At 41.9% G+C, this 20,840-nt stretch overlaps 1 protein-coding gene across 3 annotated transcripts in view; it reads left to right on the top strand.

Annotated features, from left to right (window-relative positions):
- STIM2 (stromal interaction molecule 2) overlaps nt 1-19,875 on the top strand; it is a 140,123-nt gene extending 120,248 nt beyond the window's left edge. For all 3 annotated transcript variants that reach the window (XM_074951574.1, XM_074951576.1, XM_074951575.1), the window contains exons 4-12: nt 1,096-1,207; nt 1,959-2,074; nt 5,541-5,718; nt 6,521-6,698; nt 7,417-7,584; nt 7,827-7,927; nt 8,222-8,460; nt 12,202-12,421; nt 17,787-19,875. In XM_074951574.1, coding sequence (XP_074807675.1) covers nt 1,096-1,207; nt 1,959-2,074; nt 5,541-5,718; nt 6,521-6,698; nt 7,417-7,584; nt 7,827-7,927; nt 8,222-8,460; nt 12,202-12,421; nt 17,787-18,267 — 1,793 coding nt within the window. In that variant the 3' untranslated portion in view covers nt 18,268-19,875. The remainder of the gene's footprint in view (nt 1-1,095; nt 1,208-1,958; nt 2,075-5,540; nt 5,719-6,520; nt 6,699-7,416; nt 7,585-7,826; nt 7,928-8,221; nt 8,461-12,201; nt 12,422-17,786) is intronic.
- The last annotated feature ends 965 nt before the right edge of the window (nt 19,876-20,840 follow it).

The raw sequence follows: 20,840 nt of genomic DNA, 5'->3' as shown, positions 1-20,840 counted from the left end.
ATATTTACTGCAGTAACCTCCTTAGTAAGAAAAATAATTTGATATAACACAAGATGTCACAGGAACATTTGAAAGGTGAGTTTTTTGGGGATTTTTTTTTTTTTGTATTTTTTAATTGTACCCCATTTGTTCAGCACTCAGACAATGTAAATTCACCTGCAAAAAACACACACAAATAAACCTGTCCAGTGTTTTTGAATATTACCATTGGGGAGACACATGGATTTTTAAATATGCGTAATCAGAGATTTCACTCAATTTAATAACATCATAATAAACATTCACTCAATTTAATACCTGACATGTCACAGGTAGTGTAAAGATGCTCATTCTGTAACATAGTATCACCCTGTTCAATAGAGAGGTCTGATAAGTATATTACTATATAGTGTTTCTCTAAACAAAAGCTCATTGTTATAATGATTATTGTATTGTTTCTGATACTTACGTGGATAGGATTTGTAAACCTGTTAATTTCTAAATAAAGAAATAGTTAAAATCCACCCACCCATCATACATCATTTCTGCCCCTCATATTTTCTCTTTATACTCCAACCGCCCCCAACCCTGACCCACACACAATTTCTGTGTTTGAATGGCATGAATTTGTATGAAGATGCCAGCAAAAAAGGTGTCTCCCTGGACTACGGCTAAGATCTTGACACATCACTTTACGTGTTACTGCATCTGCTGGCATATGTTCAGTTCTGTAAGGGTATGAAGGACAGTAGAATTGGGGCTGAGAGAGTACTTAAAATAGGTCACAAGAGGCTGCTCTGATTTTTAAAAAGGAAATTGTAAATTTATGCTACCGAATTTTTGATAGATGTTTCTGTTGGTTAAACGCTTGTTTACTTACAACTTGTTTAAGCTTTGTCTCTAAAGAGCATATAATGAAAAAGGCAAACTGCCAGAAATAACTTTTGCTAGTAAATGTGAATACTTATTTATCTGTGGTTCCATCCAGATGAACTTGCTTATGCTGGCTGTGTAACCTGCCAATCTCCATCTTTGTTTTATTTTTAGCTGTGGTACTGATTATTCTTTTATTCCTGAAAATTAGATGTCTGTGATAGTCCGTCTTTTGTCTTGCAGTTCACAACTGGACTCAAGAGGAGACTCTTCAGTGGCTGGTAGAATTTGTTGAACTGCCCCAGTATGAGAAGAATTTTAAAGACAGTAATGTCAAAGGAACAACACTTCCCAGGTGAATCTTTTCTTCTGGATTAGTTTTAAAAAACCTGTTTATATTTTTCTGTTGGGCAACGTTCTCTCTAGCTTGTCTGTGCAGGGTAATTATCTAAATTTAATACTGACAGGCTATGCTCAGGTATAAGAGAACTGATGTAAGCCTGCAATTCTGAAAGGCCAGAGAACCAGAATTTCAATTTTCTTCTGCCAAAATATTCCTGAAAGTCATTTGTCTCCAGCCAGTGTTCCCTACTTCAGTTTCATTACTTTCTTCCTTTTAAAAATAACTTGCTACCAAAGTGTTTTAATAGCAATCACTTAGCTTTGTGGTAGCTAATTTCTGTTGAAACAAGCTACAGATGTATTCAGTTTAGTGGAAACACATTGCCAGTGTTGACCTGCAAAGACTTGAATATTAACTGTTGGATTTTTACAAGTATTAAGTATGTTAGGGGACTTGATGCCATCAGGCTGCACATAAGCCATCACATTTAACTTCTACCAAATGGATTTAATTAGTGGTGGTTGCAGAATGGAAAGAAAATAGGAAAACCATTACTACATAGTGTAATGCTTTTGATAACATAAGTCATAAAATATTAGAGATATGAATGATATCTCTTGCTATCTCTGTGTCAACTATGTAAATGTGATCCATATAAATTGCAAATAGATTAACGCACTACAGTAATTCCTCTACAGTATAGTTCTGTGTATAGCTTACATGAAAATTTGTGTGAGAATAACATTTGATTTATTATGAACAGGATAGCAGTAAATGAACCTGCTTTTATGATCGCTCATCTGAAAATCATTGAACGGAGCCACAGACAGAAACTTCAGCTGAAGGCATTGGATGTTGTTTTATTTGGACCTCTCGCGCGTTAGTATTATCATGTTTTTCTAACTTGTAGCTGTAAGAATTAAAACTCCAATTTTTTGCTTTTAGATTGATATTATATACTGTAGGTGGGACACCTCACTCCACTTCGTCAGTACATTGGTTCATTTTTTGGCTCACAGTTTTGGGACCCAGAAAAATGTAGAATTAAGACATCAGAATAGGCCATCCAACTGCCCTTCTTTGTCTGGTAGTATAGAGAACTAATTTTAGTGTGTCACCCAATGGTCTAGTAAATTCTTGAAATCCTTTTTGTGCTGACCTAATGATAGTGCTCTGAATCTTCTTTGATTTTGTTTGTTGGGTTTTGTTTAATGTGCTAGTTAAGCCCAACCCAAACTTTTTTCCTGATTGAGAGGCTGGGTAATATTTTGCTTAATTTAACCAGTATGATTAAAGTCAAGTTAAAACTGTTACCCTGAATTTACCCTTGGAAAAAAGTTAATTTAAGTTGGACTTAACTAATATGCATTAGCTAAGCTTGACTAAAAATCAACCACTTTTCCTAGACAAGACCAAACTCTTAGATGTTCCAAAAGTGTAGGCTCTATTAAATTGTCAGATAGGATAATGGATGCAGTACAAAGCCACAAGTCTGGGAAGTTTTTTTAAAAAGTTAATTTGAGTTAATAGAAACATTACATTTTTGTTACTGTAGCTTATACCCTTTGCTTCACAAAACTTCTGGTGGATCTTAAGAAAGGAGTTCGTACAATAGATTTCTGGTAAAGTGTCTCATTTAAAAAGAAGCGTTATTGACTTCCTATCCATTTTCAAATACCTTTTGTATAGGAAAAAGAATTGTATAAAATCAGTTTCATTTTGGCCTTCATGATAGTATCCAATATTATTTTCTTTACAGGGCATTTCATAGGCCTCAGTTTGAGAAAATTACTTGGAACCAGAAGCATGACTCTGTCTTGGGCTTCTGTAATCACTTATTTTAGTGTTGTCTATTGATTCAAGGATCGCAGCAACCTATTGGTGCTGAGATTGCTCACTTTCTGAAATACTTGATGATATATGCACATTGCTCCACATGTCGGAACTGCAGTGACTCCTGCAGTCGTATTATTAAAAGTGAAATTAGATGGGACATTAACTTCCAGTGCAACAAAATTTATTGCAAAACTCCTTTACTTGTACAGAAATATCTCCTTACTAGTGTTGTTTTGTTTTGTGAATCTTGTTTTGGTTCCATCTGGTTAACAAATTATCTTTTTAAACGTACCACATTTATTTCTTGCTGTGAAACGTGTACAAGCTTCAGTGAATTGCCTAGTGAGGCCTATCATTTCATCTATGCTGTTTGAGGATGATACTGCTATTCTGTAGGATAGTGTCCTCTAGGGAAGCTCATCTGCCAGGTGTTATCTAGAACCAGTTTGTGTTTGCAAATGTTTTTTTTTTCCCGCGGACCACTTGAAAATTGCTGAGGGTCTCGGCGGACCACTTAATGATCTTTCCAAATGTTTGTGCTGTTAGCTAACTGTTGTAAAGCCCTATATAAAAAAAAAAAACTTAATAATAATTAACTTTTTTTTGTTCTACAAACAAAAGCACACAACTCATATTTTAATATCAGTAGTCTTACCTTTCTAATGCAATAGATGTGCCCTCTCTCCCCCACTGCGGCAGCCCCCGAGCTGGGGCTGGGAGGGAGGGGGGTCTCACCCCGCCACAGTAGCCACAGAGCTGAGGCTGGAAAGGAGGGCCATCTCTCCCCGGCAGCTGCAGCCTGGAGCTGGGGAAAGTCGCCTATTTCTCTGGCTGCTGCAGCCATGCATGTACCAAATTCCCCCCAAGCCCCTCTTCTCACCCCACTGCCCCCTAATCCCCCCTAGGCCACCACCTCACCTTACATGTGCTTCTTCTCCAGGGTCCAGGCACCTAATTAGTGGAGCCATGCCTGCACGGCTCCACTAATTAGGTAGGTGGCCCTTCATTCTCTTATGTGCGGCCACCCAGGCGTGCACCTTAGAGGGAACTATCCACAGACCACCTGAATGGAGCTTGCGGACCACAGTTTGAGAACCTCTGTGTTAGAGAAGATCATTCATATTGATTCATGTGCGAATCTTGGGTACCTGTTGAGACATTGTGAAGTCTCCAGGTGTGCAATTATATCTGTCCTTCCTTCACAGTACCACAACTACGCAAATTAGAAATGCCATCCAAAATTGTTTAAAATGTATTTTAAAATCTAATCTAAAATATTTTACACACACACAAATCTGACTTGACAAGCCCAGGACCCAGCCAGATAAGGAAAATTCTTAGTGTTCACAAGCAGCAAAACTCAGTTTGGGGAAGTGAAATTTAATTGCTTGCCATCAAATTGGCAAGCTGCTGACCTGCACTTAAAAATCTTGGGTGCATTAACTAAGACGGGAGGCTGCATGTGAAAACTAGATGCCTGTCTTTCCTCCGATGCATGGCTGCAAGAAATGATGATTGGCTGTCCCATGCTGCTGCTTTACTAACTTATGCTGGTGAAGCAGGTGCACCCAGTTCTGCACTCAGGAGAACGTGGGTGCCCAATTAAATGTACACTCTGAAGTGTGGTGTGGGATGTCAAACTTTTGTTCCTATTTACAGGGTAACTGAGGCAGGAAGTTAATTGTCATCTTTGGCCTTAAAGTAGGTACACACTGTTCCCAGGAATGCTTTTAAACATTTCCCTATTGAAATATTTGTGAGGAGTATACAGTGTAAGGTATAATCTGTTTTATACTGTTGAATCCTTGTTTCCCAAATGTTGCTTCCGAGTTTCTAAACCGTTCCATGCAGTATTTTAAAATTCAGATTAGATCGCTTCCTTATTCCTGAGGATCCAGCATACAGCATCAGTTCATTTATTAAATGCTTTTTTGGATACTTTAAATACTATTTTTTAATATAAAAGAAAATGACAACCATATCTCTTTAGTTGAGTAACCAAACTTTAGGTTCTTATTGTCTTTGTAAAATTCACTTTTGTTAGTCTGAGCCCCATCATTCACCCATTCCCTTGAGGGACTCCCGTGGAAATCAAGGACAGGTTTTTTTGCATGTAGAGGAGGGACTGTAGGATCAGACCCAACACTCACTAGCCACATAATTTGATAATGGATTAAGTTATACTGTAGCCCATGAAATAGAAATGCTTAATGAAAAGTCAATGTGTAATTGTCATGTAGAAGATTAGTTATCTTTTCAGTATACAGTATGCATTTAAGTTAATCTCTTGTAGATAGAATATAGTATTAGCAATAGAGCTGTTGGTTTTGTGTTAGAATGCCCCCAAAATAATTTCAGTGGGGACGTGGGAGAGATCTTGCTGGTTAAATGATCTGGAATCTCTCTCTGAGCTCCAAGTTGCACCATTTTTATGTGCCGAAAAGAAGTGATTTCAATAGTGCACCTTTTAAATCTGCAGAGTACCTGATTGTTATAACTATTTGTACAGGCCCATCTCACAACTGGATGAAGGATTTTGTACTAGCAATTTCTATAGTGATTGGTATTGGAGGCTGCTGGTTTGCACATACTCAGAACAAGACCTCAAGAGAGCACATCACAAAAATGATGAAAGATCTAGAAAGCCTCCAGACAGCAGAGCAAAGCCTTCTTGATGTGCAGGAGAGGTATGTGAACTGAAAAGGTTTAAATGTTAAGTGATTTGTGTAAGCTTTAGATTTTGAGGGAATGATGTTTAGTGATTAAAGCAAGAAAGTGAAAGATAACAATTTGACTAGAACAGACATTGAGTTTTGTGCACCTTCCTCAATTCATTGCACACATTTAACTGCAGTCTTAATGAACATGTCGGTGCGTGACATGTTGAAATATCTCCTTGACATTTTAAACTGTATTGTGAGAGCTGAGCAATGGAAAAGAAAGAGAAATGCAGACAGAAGTGGGTCAGATGAAGATAAAAGGGACAGTGGTAAGTTAGTCTGTTACCTTACCTATTGATGTAGGAAACAAGCCTTATTACTGGAGAGTATGGCTGAATTTGGGATAAACTGTTTCTCTCTCTGTTTTGTTGTGGAAGAAAACTTGTTGTAGCATCTTCCTTACAGCTTTTTGAGCACATGAGATCCAGACAAGACTTCACTGTAAATTGCTTATTGTTTTTCTAGTAGTATGGGAGAAAGAGTGCCTTCTCCATAGTTAAGGCAGTAACTCTTATTATAAGCCTGGTATTTTTGTCTACTTTCATACCCTTAAAGTATATATGAAGGAGATTATCATTAAAACTGGTAAATTAGATCTGGGGTGTTTGACTAAGGCTGATTTATGATTGAATTTGGATGTCAATGCTGCAAATTCATTCTGAAGTGTTGCATACAATCTGTATTGTCTTCATTCTTTACCAGAACACTGCATCTTTAACCACTGTTCTTTGAGTAGCTTCTCACTTTTTTGCTTAATTATGTTCTGAAGGCTTGAGAAGGCACAGGAAGAAAATAGAAATGTTGCTGTAGAAAAACAAAATCTGGAGCGCAAAATGATGGATGAAATTAATGATGCAAAACGAGAAGCTTATCGACTAAGGGAGTTGAGGGAGGGAGCCGAATGTGAACTGAGCAGACTCAAGTATGCAGAGGAGGAACTAGTACAGGTATTTATGAACTATGGAACATTTCAGATTTCTTAACTTAATTTCCTGGTTTTATTGGGGTTTAGTTTACTGGAGAGATGTCCCCCCACCCCCCCCAAGTGGCATTACTGTGATGCTAGGTTTATTGTCCTGGAAGCATCCTATAAGCCTCTGAATATTTCATTTGTTTACAGCCATAGAAAAAGTATATACATAGACCACTGTTAAGACTTGTGAAGCGTATGGACCCCTGTAGATACACTATATAATGAAATGCTGCTGAAACATACTTAAAAAAACAATTCTTCATATTTTACGTCCCTGAAGGAGGGAAATAATCCCACCTTGGTTTCCTTCTTGCTACCAGAACAGAAACAGCAGGTGTCTTTACCAGACTGTTGCTTATATTTTCTTTAGCGTAAATCTGATGTATAATATTAGAAATTAGTTGTGGCATATCAGTAAGTGTTAGTTTCAGCTTGGTCACCAAGGTAAAATAGGAACAGAAAGTTTAAGGCTGGTACAGTATATGTAAATCCACAGCATGACTTTTCAGAAACCTCTCTCAGCTTACTGTTGAGACCAAAGAACCACATGCCAGAGCTACATGGTCCCAGAATGTGGTTGCATGAAAAATTAGTTTTAGAGGTAATTAAAGCAGTATTTGTGGCGGACTCGTTTTTACCTTCAGTCTTAGGAAAATTATCTCAGTGATTTTTGCATCTCTTTTGACTGCTAGGTTCGCATGGCTTTAAAGAAGGCTGAGAAGGAGTTTGAACTGAGAAGTAACTGGTCTGTTCCTGATGCATTGCAGAAATGGCTCCAGTTAACACATGAGGTTGAAGTTCAATACTACAATATTAAAAGACAAAATGCAGAAATGCAACTAGCAATTGCTAAAGATGAGGTAATTATTTACCTTTGAGTTGCTTCAGTACGTTAATGTGCTAAAGACCCACAGACCTGTCCATTTTGTTGGATATAGAGTATTCTGATAGGATGGAATGTTGATTACTTACATTTTCTGCAGTCAGAATATAAAAGTCCTGTTTCATTCAGATACTTACTGCCTCTATGTCCTCTCAAATTATTTTTTGTCATCTGCATTATTTATACAGCCTTTGGCTTCATGTTTATCCTGCATTTTAGGCAGAAAAAATTAAAAAGAAGAGAAGCACTGTATTTGGGACATTACATGTTGCACACAGCTCCTCCCTAGATGAGGTGGACCACAAAATCCTTGAAGCAAAGTAAGAGCATTAATTAGATGTATATTGTCCCTTGCTTTCTTTTATTCCAGAAACAGTGAAGTTCGCTAAGAAAATGATATGAAGGAATTCAGCATTTTAATTTTATTGTACTTTAAGTAAAAATCTACTGTCAGAAGATGTTGTAATGTGAGTTTTTGCACATACCTAAGAATAGGTGATGGCTTTCTGAAATGCTCAGTGATTATACTGTTACTGTTCCATACTATGTGCAGCATTGAAGTTTTAGTCCAATGACATAGTAACTAAACTTCAATATTATTTTTATTTTTCCAGGAAAGCACTCTCTGAATTGACGACATGTTTGCGAGAGCGTCTCTATCGATGGCAGCAGATTGAGAAGATCTGTGGCTTTCAGATAGCACACAACTCAGGATTACCAAGCCTGACGTCCTCTCTCTACTCTGATCACAGTTGGGTGGTGATGCCCCGAGTCTCCATTCCACCTTACCCAATTGCGGGGGGAGTTGATGATTTAGATGAAGACACCCCTCCAATAGTTGCACAGTTTCATGGTATGTAGTGTATATACTCCAAAGGGAGATATTGAGGAAGGGAAGCAGGAGTCGGGGAGAGACTTTGAGTGGAGAGAAGAGTTACCAGTAAAGGGAAAATTGAGCAGGAGGGCAACCTAAAGCACAGAAATTCAGGAGAAAAGAAACCTCAGAAGGAGGAGTGGAGGAAGTAGAGACAGGAGCAGAACAAAACATAAGATGATAATGATGGACATCTTCAAAGAAAACAAGCCCCCTGCATGAGTCATCTATTAATTAGATAGAAAGTACAGTAAATGGGCTGGGAGTTGAAATAAAGGTAACATGAAGCAATAAAAACTGTTTCCTCCTACTCTTCATTCTGAAAAAAAGAATAACCTCAGTCTGGTCACCATAAATAGGTAACAGTTTTTTTCCTGTAAGATCCATAATCCTAAATTTACCCTGTAACTTTGCTCTTGGCCCATTGCTCTACCATTATGGAAGGGCAGGAGTTTCTGTCAAATCACACGATCAGGTAGGAAAAGAGATGATACTTTCTGTGGGAGGATATGTGCTAAATAGCTTTCCAAGCATCCTTTAATGACTGGAACAAAAAAGCGGTGTTGTCTGAGGAAACTTTCAAACAGAGTGTTTGTGCTGGGAGCCAATTGATTGTATACACTTATTGTATACATTGATTGTACCCCCCTAATGTCTGACTTAAGTCATTACATCAGTAGGAGAGACCATCTTATTGTAGCTGGGATTAACTAGACAGTGAGGATGAACTGAGATGAGTTTACACTTGACTGTTTCAGCGCGCACACAAAAAATCAAACTGAAGAATTGAAGAATGGATATAATTGTGGCAATTACCTCTGCAATATCTTGTTGATTCTAATTTCCTTTGAAAATACCAGCACTGTATTTTTAAAAGGCTACTAAGGGAGTTAGATGCACAGCAGTTGGAGGATAGAAATGAAAAGTAGGCTCTGTCTGATGCTCACATTGTTCATGGCGCTGCAGACAGGTCAGTTGTGAACAAGGGCACTTTTGCCTCTGGACCCAAACTTGCTTCCCTGGTCTGGCTTGCATGCTCTCATCATCTCCCACCAAGGAGCAGAGATATCTGATACGTTTAGGTCAGGTGCTGCTAGTTACATCATAAGTTGTGATTTCCCCAGTGACCTTCACCACTGACAGTAGGATGGTAACTAAACTGAATGTGAGATTCCAGCAAGTAGAGGTCAATGCAACATGTGCCTTGTCCTTGCCTGACTTGTTTGCTTATATATTTATATTTAGACCTCTGCCTAGTTAATGCGCAGGAAGGGAGAATATAGTTTATCCAAGGTTAACACAGCATCCCAGGAAGAAAAGTGCAGATGGTGTCAGTCCAGTCCAGACTTGTCTGCAAAATTCTTGGATTTTCTGACCTTTTTAGTTGAATAAGCAAACTCGACACCTGGCTGGGCATGGCCTTTCTTGTCCAAGACAGACAATGCAAACTACAGTAGTCTTGGTATGGAGAACTTGGTGGAAACTTGTCCACAACAGTGTGTCTTGAAGTAGTTCCATGGGCCCACTTCCACATGAGAGCATTGCTAATCTGCATGCTTTCCAAACTGAATCCAGATTGGAAGATTTCCAGAAACTGCAATGTCTGCAGCCTCCTGTGAGGCTTTTCTTTTCTTTTCTTTCGCTCTCACCATCTGTTGGCCGGGAGGAATTGTACCCAAAGTGTCTGGACTGGTGTAGCAGATCTTGAAAAAGTAATGGTTACCAGATAGGAAAAAAGGTCCCATTACAAATGAAGTTGGACAAACACTGTGTTTTGCTTGCTTTCATTTTGTCTGGCACTCCTGTTGAGAGAGTGCACTAATGCAATTCTAGAAAAATAAATCACATTTAATGACTATAGCATTCATGATTGTAATTAGTGGTGTTTACTTCCATCCTTCTTTTTGGTTAGGTACAGTCATCTTTAAAAACCTGAGGCTCGTTCAGAAAGCTTCTAACTTTTGCAAGATTTGAATGACCACGAAAGTATAATGGATGAGAATAATTATGTACTTCATACTAATTCAGCACCATCATTTCTAATCTATAAACATATAGGGCCAGATTCTCAAATGAGATTTGGCCTCTTTGGACTGCCCAGGAGGCACAGAGGTCAGAATCTGGATGCAAATGATCAGAGGAATGCTCTGTTGGCATGGGTCTTGCGCTAGCTGTCATCTCCTGGTCCAGAGGGTGTGACAAAGCAGAGCTTTGTTACACCTATCATCCATTAAGAACCATGCCTGGTCTACACTACAGAGCGTCTGTACTAAAACGTAGCTTCCACTGATGTAAGTCGCCCACTACGTCGACTTAGCTACCTCCGCGAGCAACATAGCGCTTAAGTTGATGTAGTTAGGGTGATGCAGTGTTCGTGTAGACCACAGGTGGGCAAACTACGGTCCGCAGGCCACATCCAGCCTGCAGGACCGTCCTGCCCGGCCCCTGAGCTCCTGGCCCAGGAGGCTCGCCCCTGGACCCTCCCCTGCTGTTCCCCCTCCCCTGCAGCCTCAGTTTATTGCACCGCCAGCGCAATGCTCTGGGCGGCGGGGCTGTGAGCTCCTGGGGCAGCGCAGCTGCAGAGCCTGGCCTGACCCAGCGCTCTGTGCTGCATGGCGCGAATTCCTGTCCTGGTGCAGCCACACTGCCAGCCACCGGTGCTCCAGGTAGCGCAGTAAGGGGGCAGGGAGCAGGGGGTGGGGGGGAGATTGGATAGAGGGCAGGGAAGTTTGGGGGTGGTCAGGGGCCGGGGGTGTGGATAGGGATCGGGGCAGTCAGAGGGCGGGGAACAGGGAAGTTGAATGGGAGCCGGGGTCCGGGGGGGGCAGTCAGGGAGGAGAGGAGGGTTTGGATGGGGCGGCGGGGGGCAGTCGGGGCGGGGGTTTCGGGGCCAGTGGACAGGGAGCGGCGGGGTGGATGGGGCAGAGGTCCCGGGGGTGGGGGGGGCGGCAGTCAGGAAGGACGGACGGTGTGTCTGGGGGCGGTTAGGGAGAAGGGGTGGTTGGATGGGGCAGGGGTCCCCGGGGGGGAGCAGTCAGGAAGGAGAGGGGGGTTGGATGGGGCGGGCGGTCAGGGAACAGAGAGCAGGGTTGGTGGATGGGGCAAGGGTCCCCGGGGGCCATCAGGGAACAGGGTGGGTTGGATGGGGCAGGAGTCCCAGGGCGGGGCTGTCAGGGGGCGAGAAGCAGAGCAAAATCAGACAGGGGGCGGGGGCCAGGCCATGCCTGGCTGTTTAGAGCGGCTCAGCCTCCCCTAACCGGCCCTCCATACAATTTCAGAAACCCGATGTGGCCCTCAGGCCAAAAAGTTTGCCCGCCCCTGGTGTAGACACTGCATTACTTACATCCTCTGTTGGTTGTCAACCTCACAGCCGGGGCTCTGCGGCCCCAGAGCTCACAGTGCCCCACACAAGTAAGTCAGTGGCAGCACTCCTGGAAAAGATGGGCACCACTGACAGAAGAAGGGCAGCGTGGATGTGAAACACCGCTTTCATTACTGCGGTGGCTGTATGTTAACTTAATTTTCTTAGTGTAGACATGTCCTAAGAGTCAGCTGAGAGCAGCCTCATCACAACTCTAAGAATCACTGGGCTTGGTGCAGACTGGCTCCCAGAATCATTAACCTGGTGTACCTGCCCTCAGGGAGAGAATCTGCTTATAGGGTTTTCAGAGTAGATTATGTTAATTTTAAATTAACACAGTTTGTTTTTTCTTCCCCCAGGGTCCACTGTAAAGCCTCCCAGCTCATTAGCAAGAAGTAGTAGTTTGTGTCGGTCAAGGCGCAATGTTGTGTCATCATCTCCACAATCTTCGCATAGTCAACATACGCCGCATACCTTGCATTCCCCTGACCCTGACATCCTGTCAGTGTCAAGCTGCCCTGCTCTTTATCGAACTGAGGAGGAGGAAGAGGCAATTTACTTCACTGCTGAGAAACAATGGTATGACAAATAGCAAAACATTATTAGAACTCTGGTTAGGTTGCTCTAAATAATTATGAAGTATTAGAGGTTGAACTATGTCAAACGATGAAGTAGCCACGTGAATAATATAAATTAAATTATTGGGCCCACATGGAACAACAATTGGGCTGTTCGTGCTACTGAGTGAAGTTCTGGAACAGCCTTCTAAGGAGAGCAGTGGGGGTAAAAAACCTAACTAGTTTCAAGACTGAGCTTGGTAAGTTTATGAGGGGGATGGTATGAGGAGACTGCCTACAATGGTGTGTAGCCGATCTGCGACTGCTAGTAGCAAATATCCCCAGTGGCCAGTGATGGGATGCTAGATGAGGACGACTCTGAGTTACTGCAGAGAATTCTCTCTCAGGTGCCTGGCTGCTGGTCTTGCCCATAGCTCAAGGTCTAACTGATGGCCATATTTGGGGTAGGGAAGGAATTTTCCCCCAGGTCAGATTGGCAGAGACCCTGGTGGTTTTCACCATCCTCTGTAGCATGGGGTGTGTGTCACTTGCAGGTTTAAACTAGTGTAAATGGTGGAGTCTCTGTAACTTGAAGGCAGAATCATAGAATATTAGGGTTGGAAGAGACCTGAGGAGGTCATCTAATCCAACCCCAACTAAATCATCCCAGCCAGGGCTTTGTCAAGCCGGGCTTTAAAAACCTCTAAGGATGGAGATTCCACCACCTCCCGAGGTAACCCATTCCAGTGCTTCACCACCCTCCTAGTGAAATAGTTTTTCCTGATGTCCAACCTAGACCTCCCCCATTGCAACTTGAGACCATTACTGCTTGTTCTGTCATCTGCCACCACTGAGAACAGCCTAGCTCCATCCTTTTTGGAATCCCCCTTCAGGTAGTTGAAGGCTGTTATCAAATCCCCCCTCATCCTTCTCTTCTGCAGACTAAGTCTTTAAATCATGGTTCAGTAACTCCGCCAGCGGTTAGGGGTCTCTTACGGGTGGGTGTGGTTCTCTGGCCTGCAATGTGCAGGAGGTCAGACAAAATGATCAGGATGGTTTCTTCCGGCCTTAAAGTCTGAGACTAATTAGCCAGTGCACAAGGTTTAATTCAATTCTGCCACTATCCTGGGTATATACAACTAATCCAGTTTCTTTGTTATAATTATGCTTATAGCTTTAACCTGGACCAAAAGCAGACTTTAGTGCTCACTACTGTTGCTACACTTTCTCCAAGGAGAAAGTTAAGTTCCTTTTGTTACGAAACCCATGGACTAGTTAGATTGTATATTGAAAGGTGAGGATGTCTACCCTGGGGAAAACATTCAAACATGTTAGGCTTGAATCTGCTTCTTTTGTGACTTTTGTAACTTTATTTACTCTGTTACTGGTTTACAGAGGTTTTCATAGAATCATAGAATATCAGGGTTGGAAGGGTCCTCAGGAGGTCATCTAGTCCAACCCCCTGCTCAAAGCAGGACCAATCCCCAACTAAATCATCCCAGACAGGGCGTTGTCAAGCCTGTCCTTAAAAACCTCTGAGGAAGGAGATTCCACCACCTCCCTAGGTAATGCATTCCACTGCTTCACCACTCTCTTAGTGAAAAAGTTTTTCCTAATATCCAACCTAAACCTCCCCCATTGTAACTTGAGACCATTACTCCTTGTTCTGTCATCTGCTACCACTGAGAACAGTCCTAGATCCATCCTCTTTGGAACCCCCTTTGAGGTCGTTGAAAGCAGCTCTCAACCCCCCCCATTCTTCTCTTCTGCAGACTAAACAATCCCAGTTCCCTCAGCCTCTCCTCATAAGTCATGGGTTCCAGTCCCCTAATCATTTTTGTTGCCCTCCGCTGGACGTTTTCCAATTTTTCCACATCCTTCTTGTAGTGTGGGGCCCAAAACTGGACACAGTACTCCAGATGAGGCCTCACCAATGTCAAATAGAGGGGAATGATCTCGTCCCTCGATTTGCTGGCAATGCCCCTTCTTATACAGCCCAAAATGCCATTAGCCTTTTTGGCAACAAGGGCACACTGCTGACTCATATCCAGCTTCTCATCTACTGTAACCCCTAGGTCCTTTTCTGAAGGACTGCTGCCTAGCCATTCGATCCCTAATCTGTAGCAGTGCATGGGATTCTTCCATCCTAAGTGTAGGACTCTGCACTTGTCCTTCCTGAACTTCATCAGATTTCTTTTGGCCCAATCCTCTAATTTGTCTAGGTCCCTCTGTATCCTATCCCTACCCTCCAGCATATCTTCCACTCCTCCCAGTTTAGTGTCATCTGCAAACTTGCTGAGGGTGCAGTCCACACCATCCTCCAGATCATTAATGAAGATATTGAACAAAACCGGCCCCAGGACTGACCCTTGGGCACTCCGCTTGATACTGGCTGCCAACTAGACATGGAGCCACTGATCACTACCCGTTGAGCCTGATGATCTAGTCAGCTTTCTATCCACCTTATAGTCCATTCATCCAGCCCATACTACTTTAACTGGCTGGTAAGAATACTGTGGGAGACCGTATCAAAAGCTTTGCTAAAGTCAAGGAATAACACGTCCACTGCTGTCCCCTCATCCACAGAGCCAGTTATCTTGCCATAGAAGGCAATTAGATTAGTCAGGCATGACTTGCCCTTGGTGAATCCATGCTGACTGTTCCTGATCACTTTCCTCTCCTCTGAGTGCTTCAGAATTGATTTCTTGAGGACCTGCTCTATGATTTTTCCAGGGACTGAGGTGAGGCTGACTAGTCTGTAGTTCCCCGGATCCTTCTCCTTCCATTTTTAAAAGATGGGCACTACATTAGCATTTTTCCAGTTGTCTGGGACCTCTCCCGATTGCTATGAGTTTTCAAAGATAATGGCTCTGCAATCACATCCGCCAACTCCTTTAGCACCCTTGGATGTAGCGCATCCGGCCCCATGGACTTGTGCACATCCAGCTTTTCTAAATAGTCCTGAACCACTTCTTTCTCCACAGAGGGCTGGTCACCTCCTCCCCATGCTGTGCTTCCCAGTGCAGTAGTCTGGGAGCTGACCTTGTTCATGAAGACAGAGGCAAAAAAAGCATTGAGTACATTAGCTTCTTCCACTCCTCTGTCAGTAGGTTGCCTCCCTCATTCAGTAAGGGGCCCACACTTTCATTGACTTTCTTCTTGTTGCTAACATACCTGAAGAAACCCTTACTCTTAGCATATCTTGGTAGCTGCAACTCCAAGTGTGATTTGGTCTTCCTGATTTCACTCGGGCATGCCTGAGCAATATTTTTATACTGCTCCCTGGTCATTTGTCCAATCTTCTGCTTCTTGTAAGCTTCTTTTTTGTGTTTAAGATCAGCAAGGATTTCACTGTTAAGCCAAGCTGGTCGCCTGCCATATTTACTATTCTTTCTACACATTGGGATGGTTTGTTTCTGTAACCTCAATAAGGATCCTTTAAAATATAGGCAGCTCTCCTGGACTCCTTTCCCCTCATGTTATTCTCCCAGGGGATCCTACCCATCAGTTCCCTGAGGGAGTCAAAGTCTGCTTTTCTGAAGTCCAAGGTCCATATTCTGCTGCTCTCCTTTCTTCCTTGTGTCAGGATCCTGAACTCGACCATCTCATGGTCACTGCCTCCCAGGTTCCCATCCACTTTTGCTTCCCCTACTGATTCTTCCCAGTTTGTGAGCAGCAGGTCAAGAAGAGCTCTGCCCCTAGTTGGTTCCTCCAGCATTTTCACCAGGAAATTGTCCCCTACACTTCTCCAAAAACTTCTTGGATTGTCAGTGCACCGCTCCATTGCTCTCTCAGCAGATATCAAGGTGATTGAAGTCTCCCATGAGAACCAGGGCCTGCGATCTAGTAACTTCCGTTAGTTGCCGGAAGAAAGCCTCGTCCCCCTGGTCCGGTAGTCTATAGCAGACTCCCACCATGACATCACCCTTGTTGCTCACACTTCTAATCGTAATCCAGAGACTCTCAGGTTTTTCTGCAGTTTCATACCTGAGCTCTGAGCAGTCATACTGCTCTCTTACATACAATGCAACGACCCCACCTTTTCTGCCCTGTATGTCCTTTCTGAACAGTTTATATCCATCCATGACAGTACTCCAGTCATGTGAGTTATCCCAGCAAGTCTCTGTTGTTCCAATCACATCATAATTCCTTGACTGTGCCAGGACTTCCAGTTCTCCCTGCTTGTTTCCCAGGCTTCTTGCATTTGCGTATAGGCACTTGAGATAACTTGATGTTTGTCCTGCTTTCTTAGTATGAGGCAGGAGCCCTCCCCTCTCATGCTCTCCTACTCATGCTTCCTCACGGTATCCCACTTACCTCAGGGCTTTGGTCTCCTTCCCCCGGTGAACCTAGTTTAAAGCCCTCCTCACTAGGTTCGCCAGGCTGCTTGTGAAGATGCTCTTCCCTCTCTTCCTTAGGTGGAGCCCGTCTCTGCCTAGACTCCTTCTTCTTGGAATGCCATCCCATGGTCAAAGAATCCAAAGCCTTCTCTCCATCACCACTTGCATAGCCATTCGTTGACTTCCACAATTCGACAGTCTCTACTCGGTCCTTTTCCTTCCACAGATTGTTCCTTCGCAGCCAATCTTCTCTGCCTGTTTGTTTCTGTCATGAAATCATTCAAAATTTGTGACTTCACAATCACTCCTAGCACAGCATCTTGTCATCTTGTAAATATACAGTTATTCTTTCACTTATAGTATCGATCAGAAGGGTTAGGGTTATCAAAAGCACGGGCTTCGTTATCAACAAAAACACCGGCCAAGTAAATTTCATATTGTATAAATGTTTTTTTCAAGCTTATGCCAGTATGCAAACACCCTTCTAATTTAGTTGCTTCAGGCTGCTTTGTTCTGTAGGTCTTAGGGAACTCCTCAGTATGGTTCTTCCAGAACCATCTCTTTTTTTTTTTTAATAGAATATTCTAATGCTTTATTTGGACAAGTGTTGTTGCTCTTCTACAGTGAGGTGCAACTGACTGAACAGAGTTTGATGTTTATTTTGGGTGAGATTAAAATCATTCAGCTTTTTTTTTACCTATTGGCAATCAAATAAGTAATATTTTATTATGGTCTCTGGTAGTCTTCATCTTTTTTTTTCCCAGTTGGTAGCAGTGTGACACATACCTAAAATTACTATCACATCTGTATTAGATTACAAGGTTACATACATAAAACTGCCATTCGTGGATCTGAGAGATGAACTGATCTGTTTTTCTTACTGTAAATTAAGCTGTTCAGCATTTACCTGCCACTTCTAGTGAAATGAGTGTAGTGGGTGGTTGTAGTCTAATGGCTTAGATTTTAAACTGGTTTCTTTCTCCTCTTAATTGCATTAAGGCAATTTCTGTCTAACAGTTTCTTTCCTCTCTCTTTACTTTTACTTAGGGAAGTACAGGATGCTGGTTCAGAGTGTGACTCCTTAAACTCATCCTTTGGAAGGAAACAGTCTCCTCCTTCAAGTCTTGAGATGTACCAACCTCTGTCTCCACAAAAGGTATCCCGGGAGGAACTGTCGCTAGAGGAATCCTCCACAGGAGACTCCTCGTCACTAACTGCAGATATTTCCAGGGGTTCTCCTGACTGCCCAGGCCTAACAGAAACTAAGAGCATGATATTTAGTCCTGCGAACAAAGTGTACAATGGCATCCTGGAGAAGTCCTGCAGCATGAACCAGCTTTCTAGTGGGATCCCAGTCCCCAAGCCTCACCACACCTCCTCTTCCTCAGCCAGCAGTGAAAGTAAACCCATTCATGAAGTCTCCACTGTCCCTAGGATCAGTAGCATCCCGCAGGACCTATGCCAGAATGGCGAGAAAAACAAAAAGCCATCAAAAATTAAAAGCCTCTTTAAGAAAAAATCTAAGTGAAGCACAGAGAAATAACCCATAACAGTGGCAATGTTAGACTTTCTAAACTTCAGGAACGTAGTTCCATTTGGGTCTTCCAGACTGGACGTCATAGTGGAATGCCCTATAGGTCAACTGTCTACTATTTAAATGACCCTAAAGTTAAAGATCATGCCAGCTGTTAATGAGAAATCAAAAGTTCAGACAGTTTAGTTATTTCTGCCTATTTATTTCTGCTTTGTTTTTAGTTATCTATAACTTTTTAAAAATGCCACTTTGGACTGACAAGCTTTAATGGACTTGTAAGCCTTCATGGGCTTGCCAAAATTTCTTGTTTACCAGATCATCTTCTTATCTTTCCACAGAGTTGTGACATTTACCTACTGGACTTACGTAACTTAAAAGAAGTAAAACTAATTAAATTGCACTACTGTTTTCCAGACTGGAAAAGTATCTCTGCAAGTGAAACTAGGATTTATAAATGACTGAGGAGATGGGTCTTTACACTTTCAGATCTTTTGGGGTTTTTAAGTAGAACCTAGGATTTCTAATTGACTTGATTTCTGGAAATGGAAACCCCACACTTTTATTATGGGATGCTTCATTAGATGCATTTATTATTAGAACGGTTCAAGTCCTGCTGTAAAGATCATGTTTTTCCCAGGGCTTTCACTGTGATTTTACTGCATTGCAGGCTGTATGATAAAATATATAGATAATTTAACAAGAGAAGAGGCTCTTGATTCCTTATGCAAGCGATGGAGTGAAACTTGATTGAAGGACTTAAAAGATTCACATGCTTACAATGGGGAGGGGGAGAATCCGGGCACTTGTTTACAGACTTTGACAGACAAAAGATGTTTGGTTTATGAAAATTTGTACTATGGTAAAGATAATAAATTGGAGACATTCTTGTGCTTGTAATTGTTCTGATTTTAGCTGATGATCTCTTTCAGTTATATTCCTGAGGACCTGTTTGTTCAACATGCTACAGGCTACATTGCTTATGCTTATAAGTGTATAAATTATTTTTGTTGTTAGCTTTTAACAATGTCTTTATGTCCCTTTGTAGGATTGCATACTGTTTATTTTTGTATAGTTTTGAGGAGTTAGCTGTTCAGACATGTCTGGTTGAAGTAAATGGTCTATTAATTTTATAATGTACATATACTATTATGAACTAGTGTAATTTAAAGACTTTAAAGTGAGAATCAAGACATGCTTCAGATTAGGCAGCTTTTACATTAAACAAGCTTTTATCATAAGGCATTAAATTACCATTGGGTAACAAAGAAGCTTTCTTCGTAAAACAGTGGCTAGTTGTTCAAAACCATCACAGTTTTTTACATTTAGATGAACAAAATGTACTGAGTAACAGTGCCTTTTTTATTCAGTTTGTCTGAAAATGTTTAATGCTGAGCAACAGCTTTCTTTGAGGTGAATTCCAAAGAAATATTTTTGCTCTAGTGAACACAAGCAATTTATCCTGTGATGACTAGATCTCTTCAGTTCTGCTATGGGGTTGTGTTAGTGGCCTCAGTGGCTGCTGCTGTGACTGGACTTCTGTGATTAAGAGTTCAAACCTTGCCAGTACACACACACACACACACACACACACACACACACACACTGTACTGTAGAAAACAATGAATTCATTGACTGCCTAAACAGATTGCTGGTAAGGAGACGTTAACAAAACCTTTAACCATTTGTTTAAACTTGAAGCAATACATAGCTTTCCTATTTTTGCACGAAGATCCCACTATATGGGATTTCTCTTTGTTTATATGCATTTGCAAGGCAGTGGTGATGTTTTCAGCAGAAACCTTTACTATGCCCTATGAAAAAATAAAGAATATCGAAATTACCAGCTGAAGTTGATATGTCCGGAAAAGCAGCGTCTCTTCAGTGTTGGAGCTTTTAAGCATAGTTATTTCAGTTACTGGTTGTTTATCATTTTGATAAGTTTAGGCAACTTGCCAACTCAAACCTATCCAGAATATAATTGACTACCCCTGCCTCTAACCTGGCTACTCTGGAGGCATTACCCAGTATCCTTCTAAAGAAGACGTTGAACAATGCCATCCTGTTAAAGCTCATAATTTAAATATCTGATCAGACAGATGGGTGGCTCTTGGAATCTTGGTTGCCCTCCAGGCTAATGCAAGCAGACTTTAGAAGTTGCTTGCCAAGAGAAAAAGCTCAGTTTTGGTCACTGGCGTTGAAGGTGGATGCTCCCTGGCAAACTGCTTCAGCAAATCCAACCTTCCTGTGGAGGGATATGGCATATGTCCACATCCCGTAGATAAAGAGGTGTGGTGTACTTAAAATGACCTACAGGTTTTCCTGTGCTCAGCTAACTATATCTTTCCACTTCAACTGTTTGGATTGGCTGACAGTCAATGAGTCCAATTGGCAAGACAACCACTGAAGTGCTCTTGGAGAGTTGCCAGCCCTCCTAGACACCCTTGAATGGCACAGGACTCTCTGACGCTCTCAGCCAATATTGTCGCTATGATCAGAGTGGCTCCTGGGATATCCATCTAAAATCATGCTCTGAGAATTATCTGAAGTCGGAGATCAGGGTTTTTTTA

Source organism: Natator depressus, chromosome 4 (assembly GCF_965152275.1).
Source record: "Natator depressus isolate rNatDep1 chromosome 4, rNatDep2.hap1, whole genome shotgun sequence".
Taxonomy (NCBI): domain Eukaryota; kingdom Metazoa; phylum Chordata; order Testudines; family Cheloniidae; genus Natator; species Natator depressus.
The sequence above is the reverse complement of the archived record's forward strand: the minus strand, read 5'-3'. Positions and strand labels throughout refer to the sequence as shown.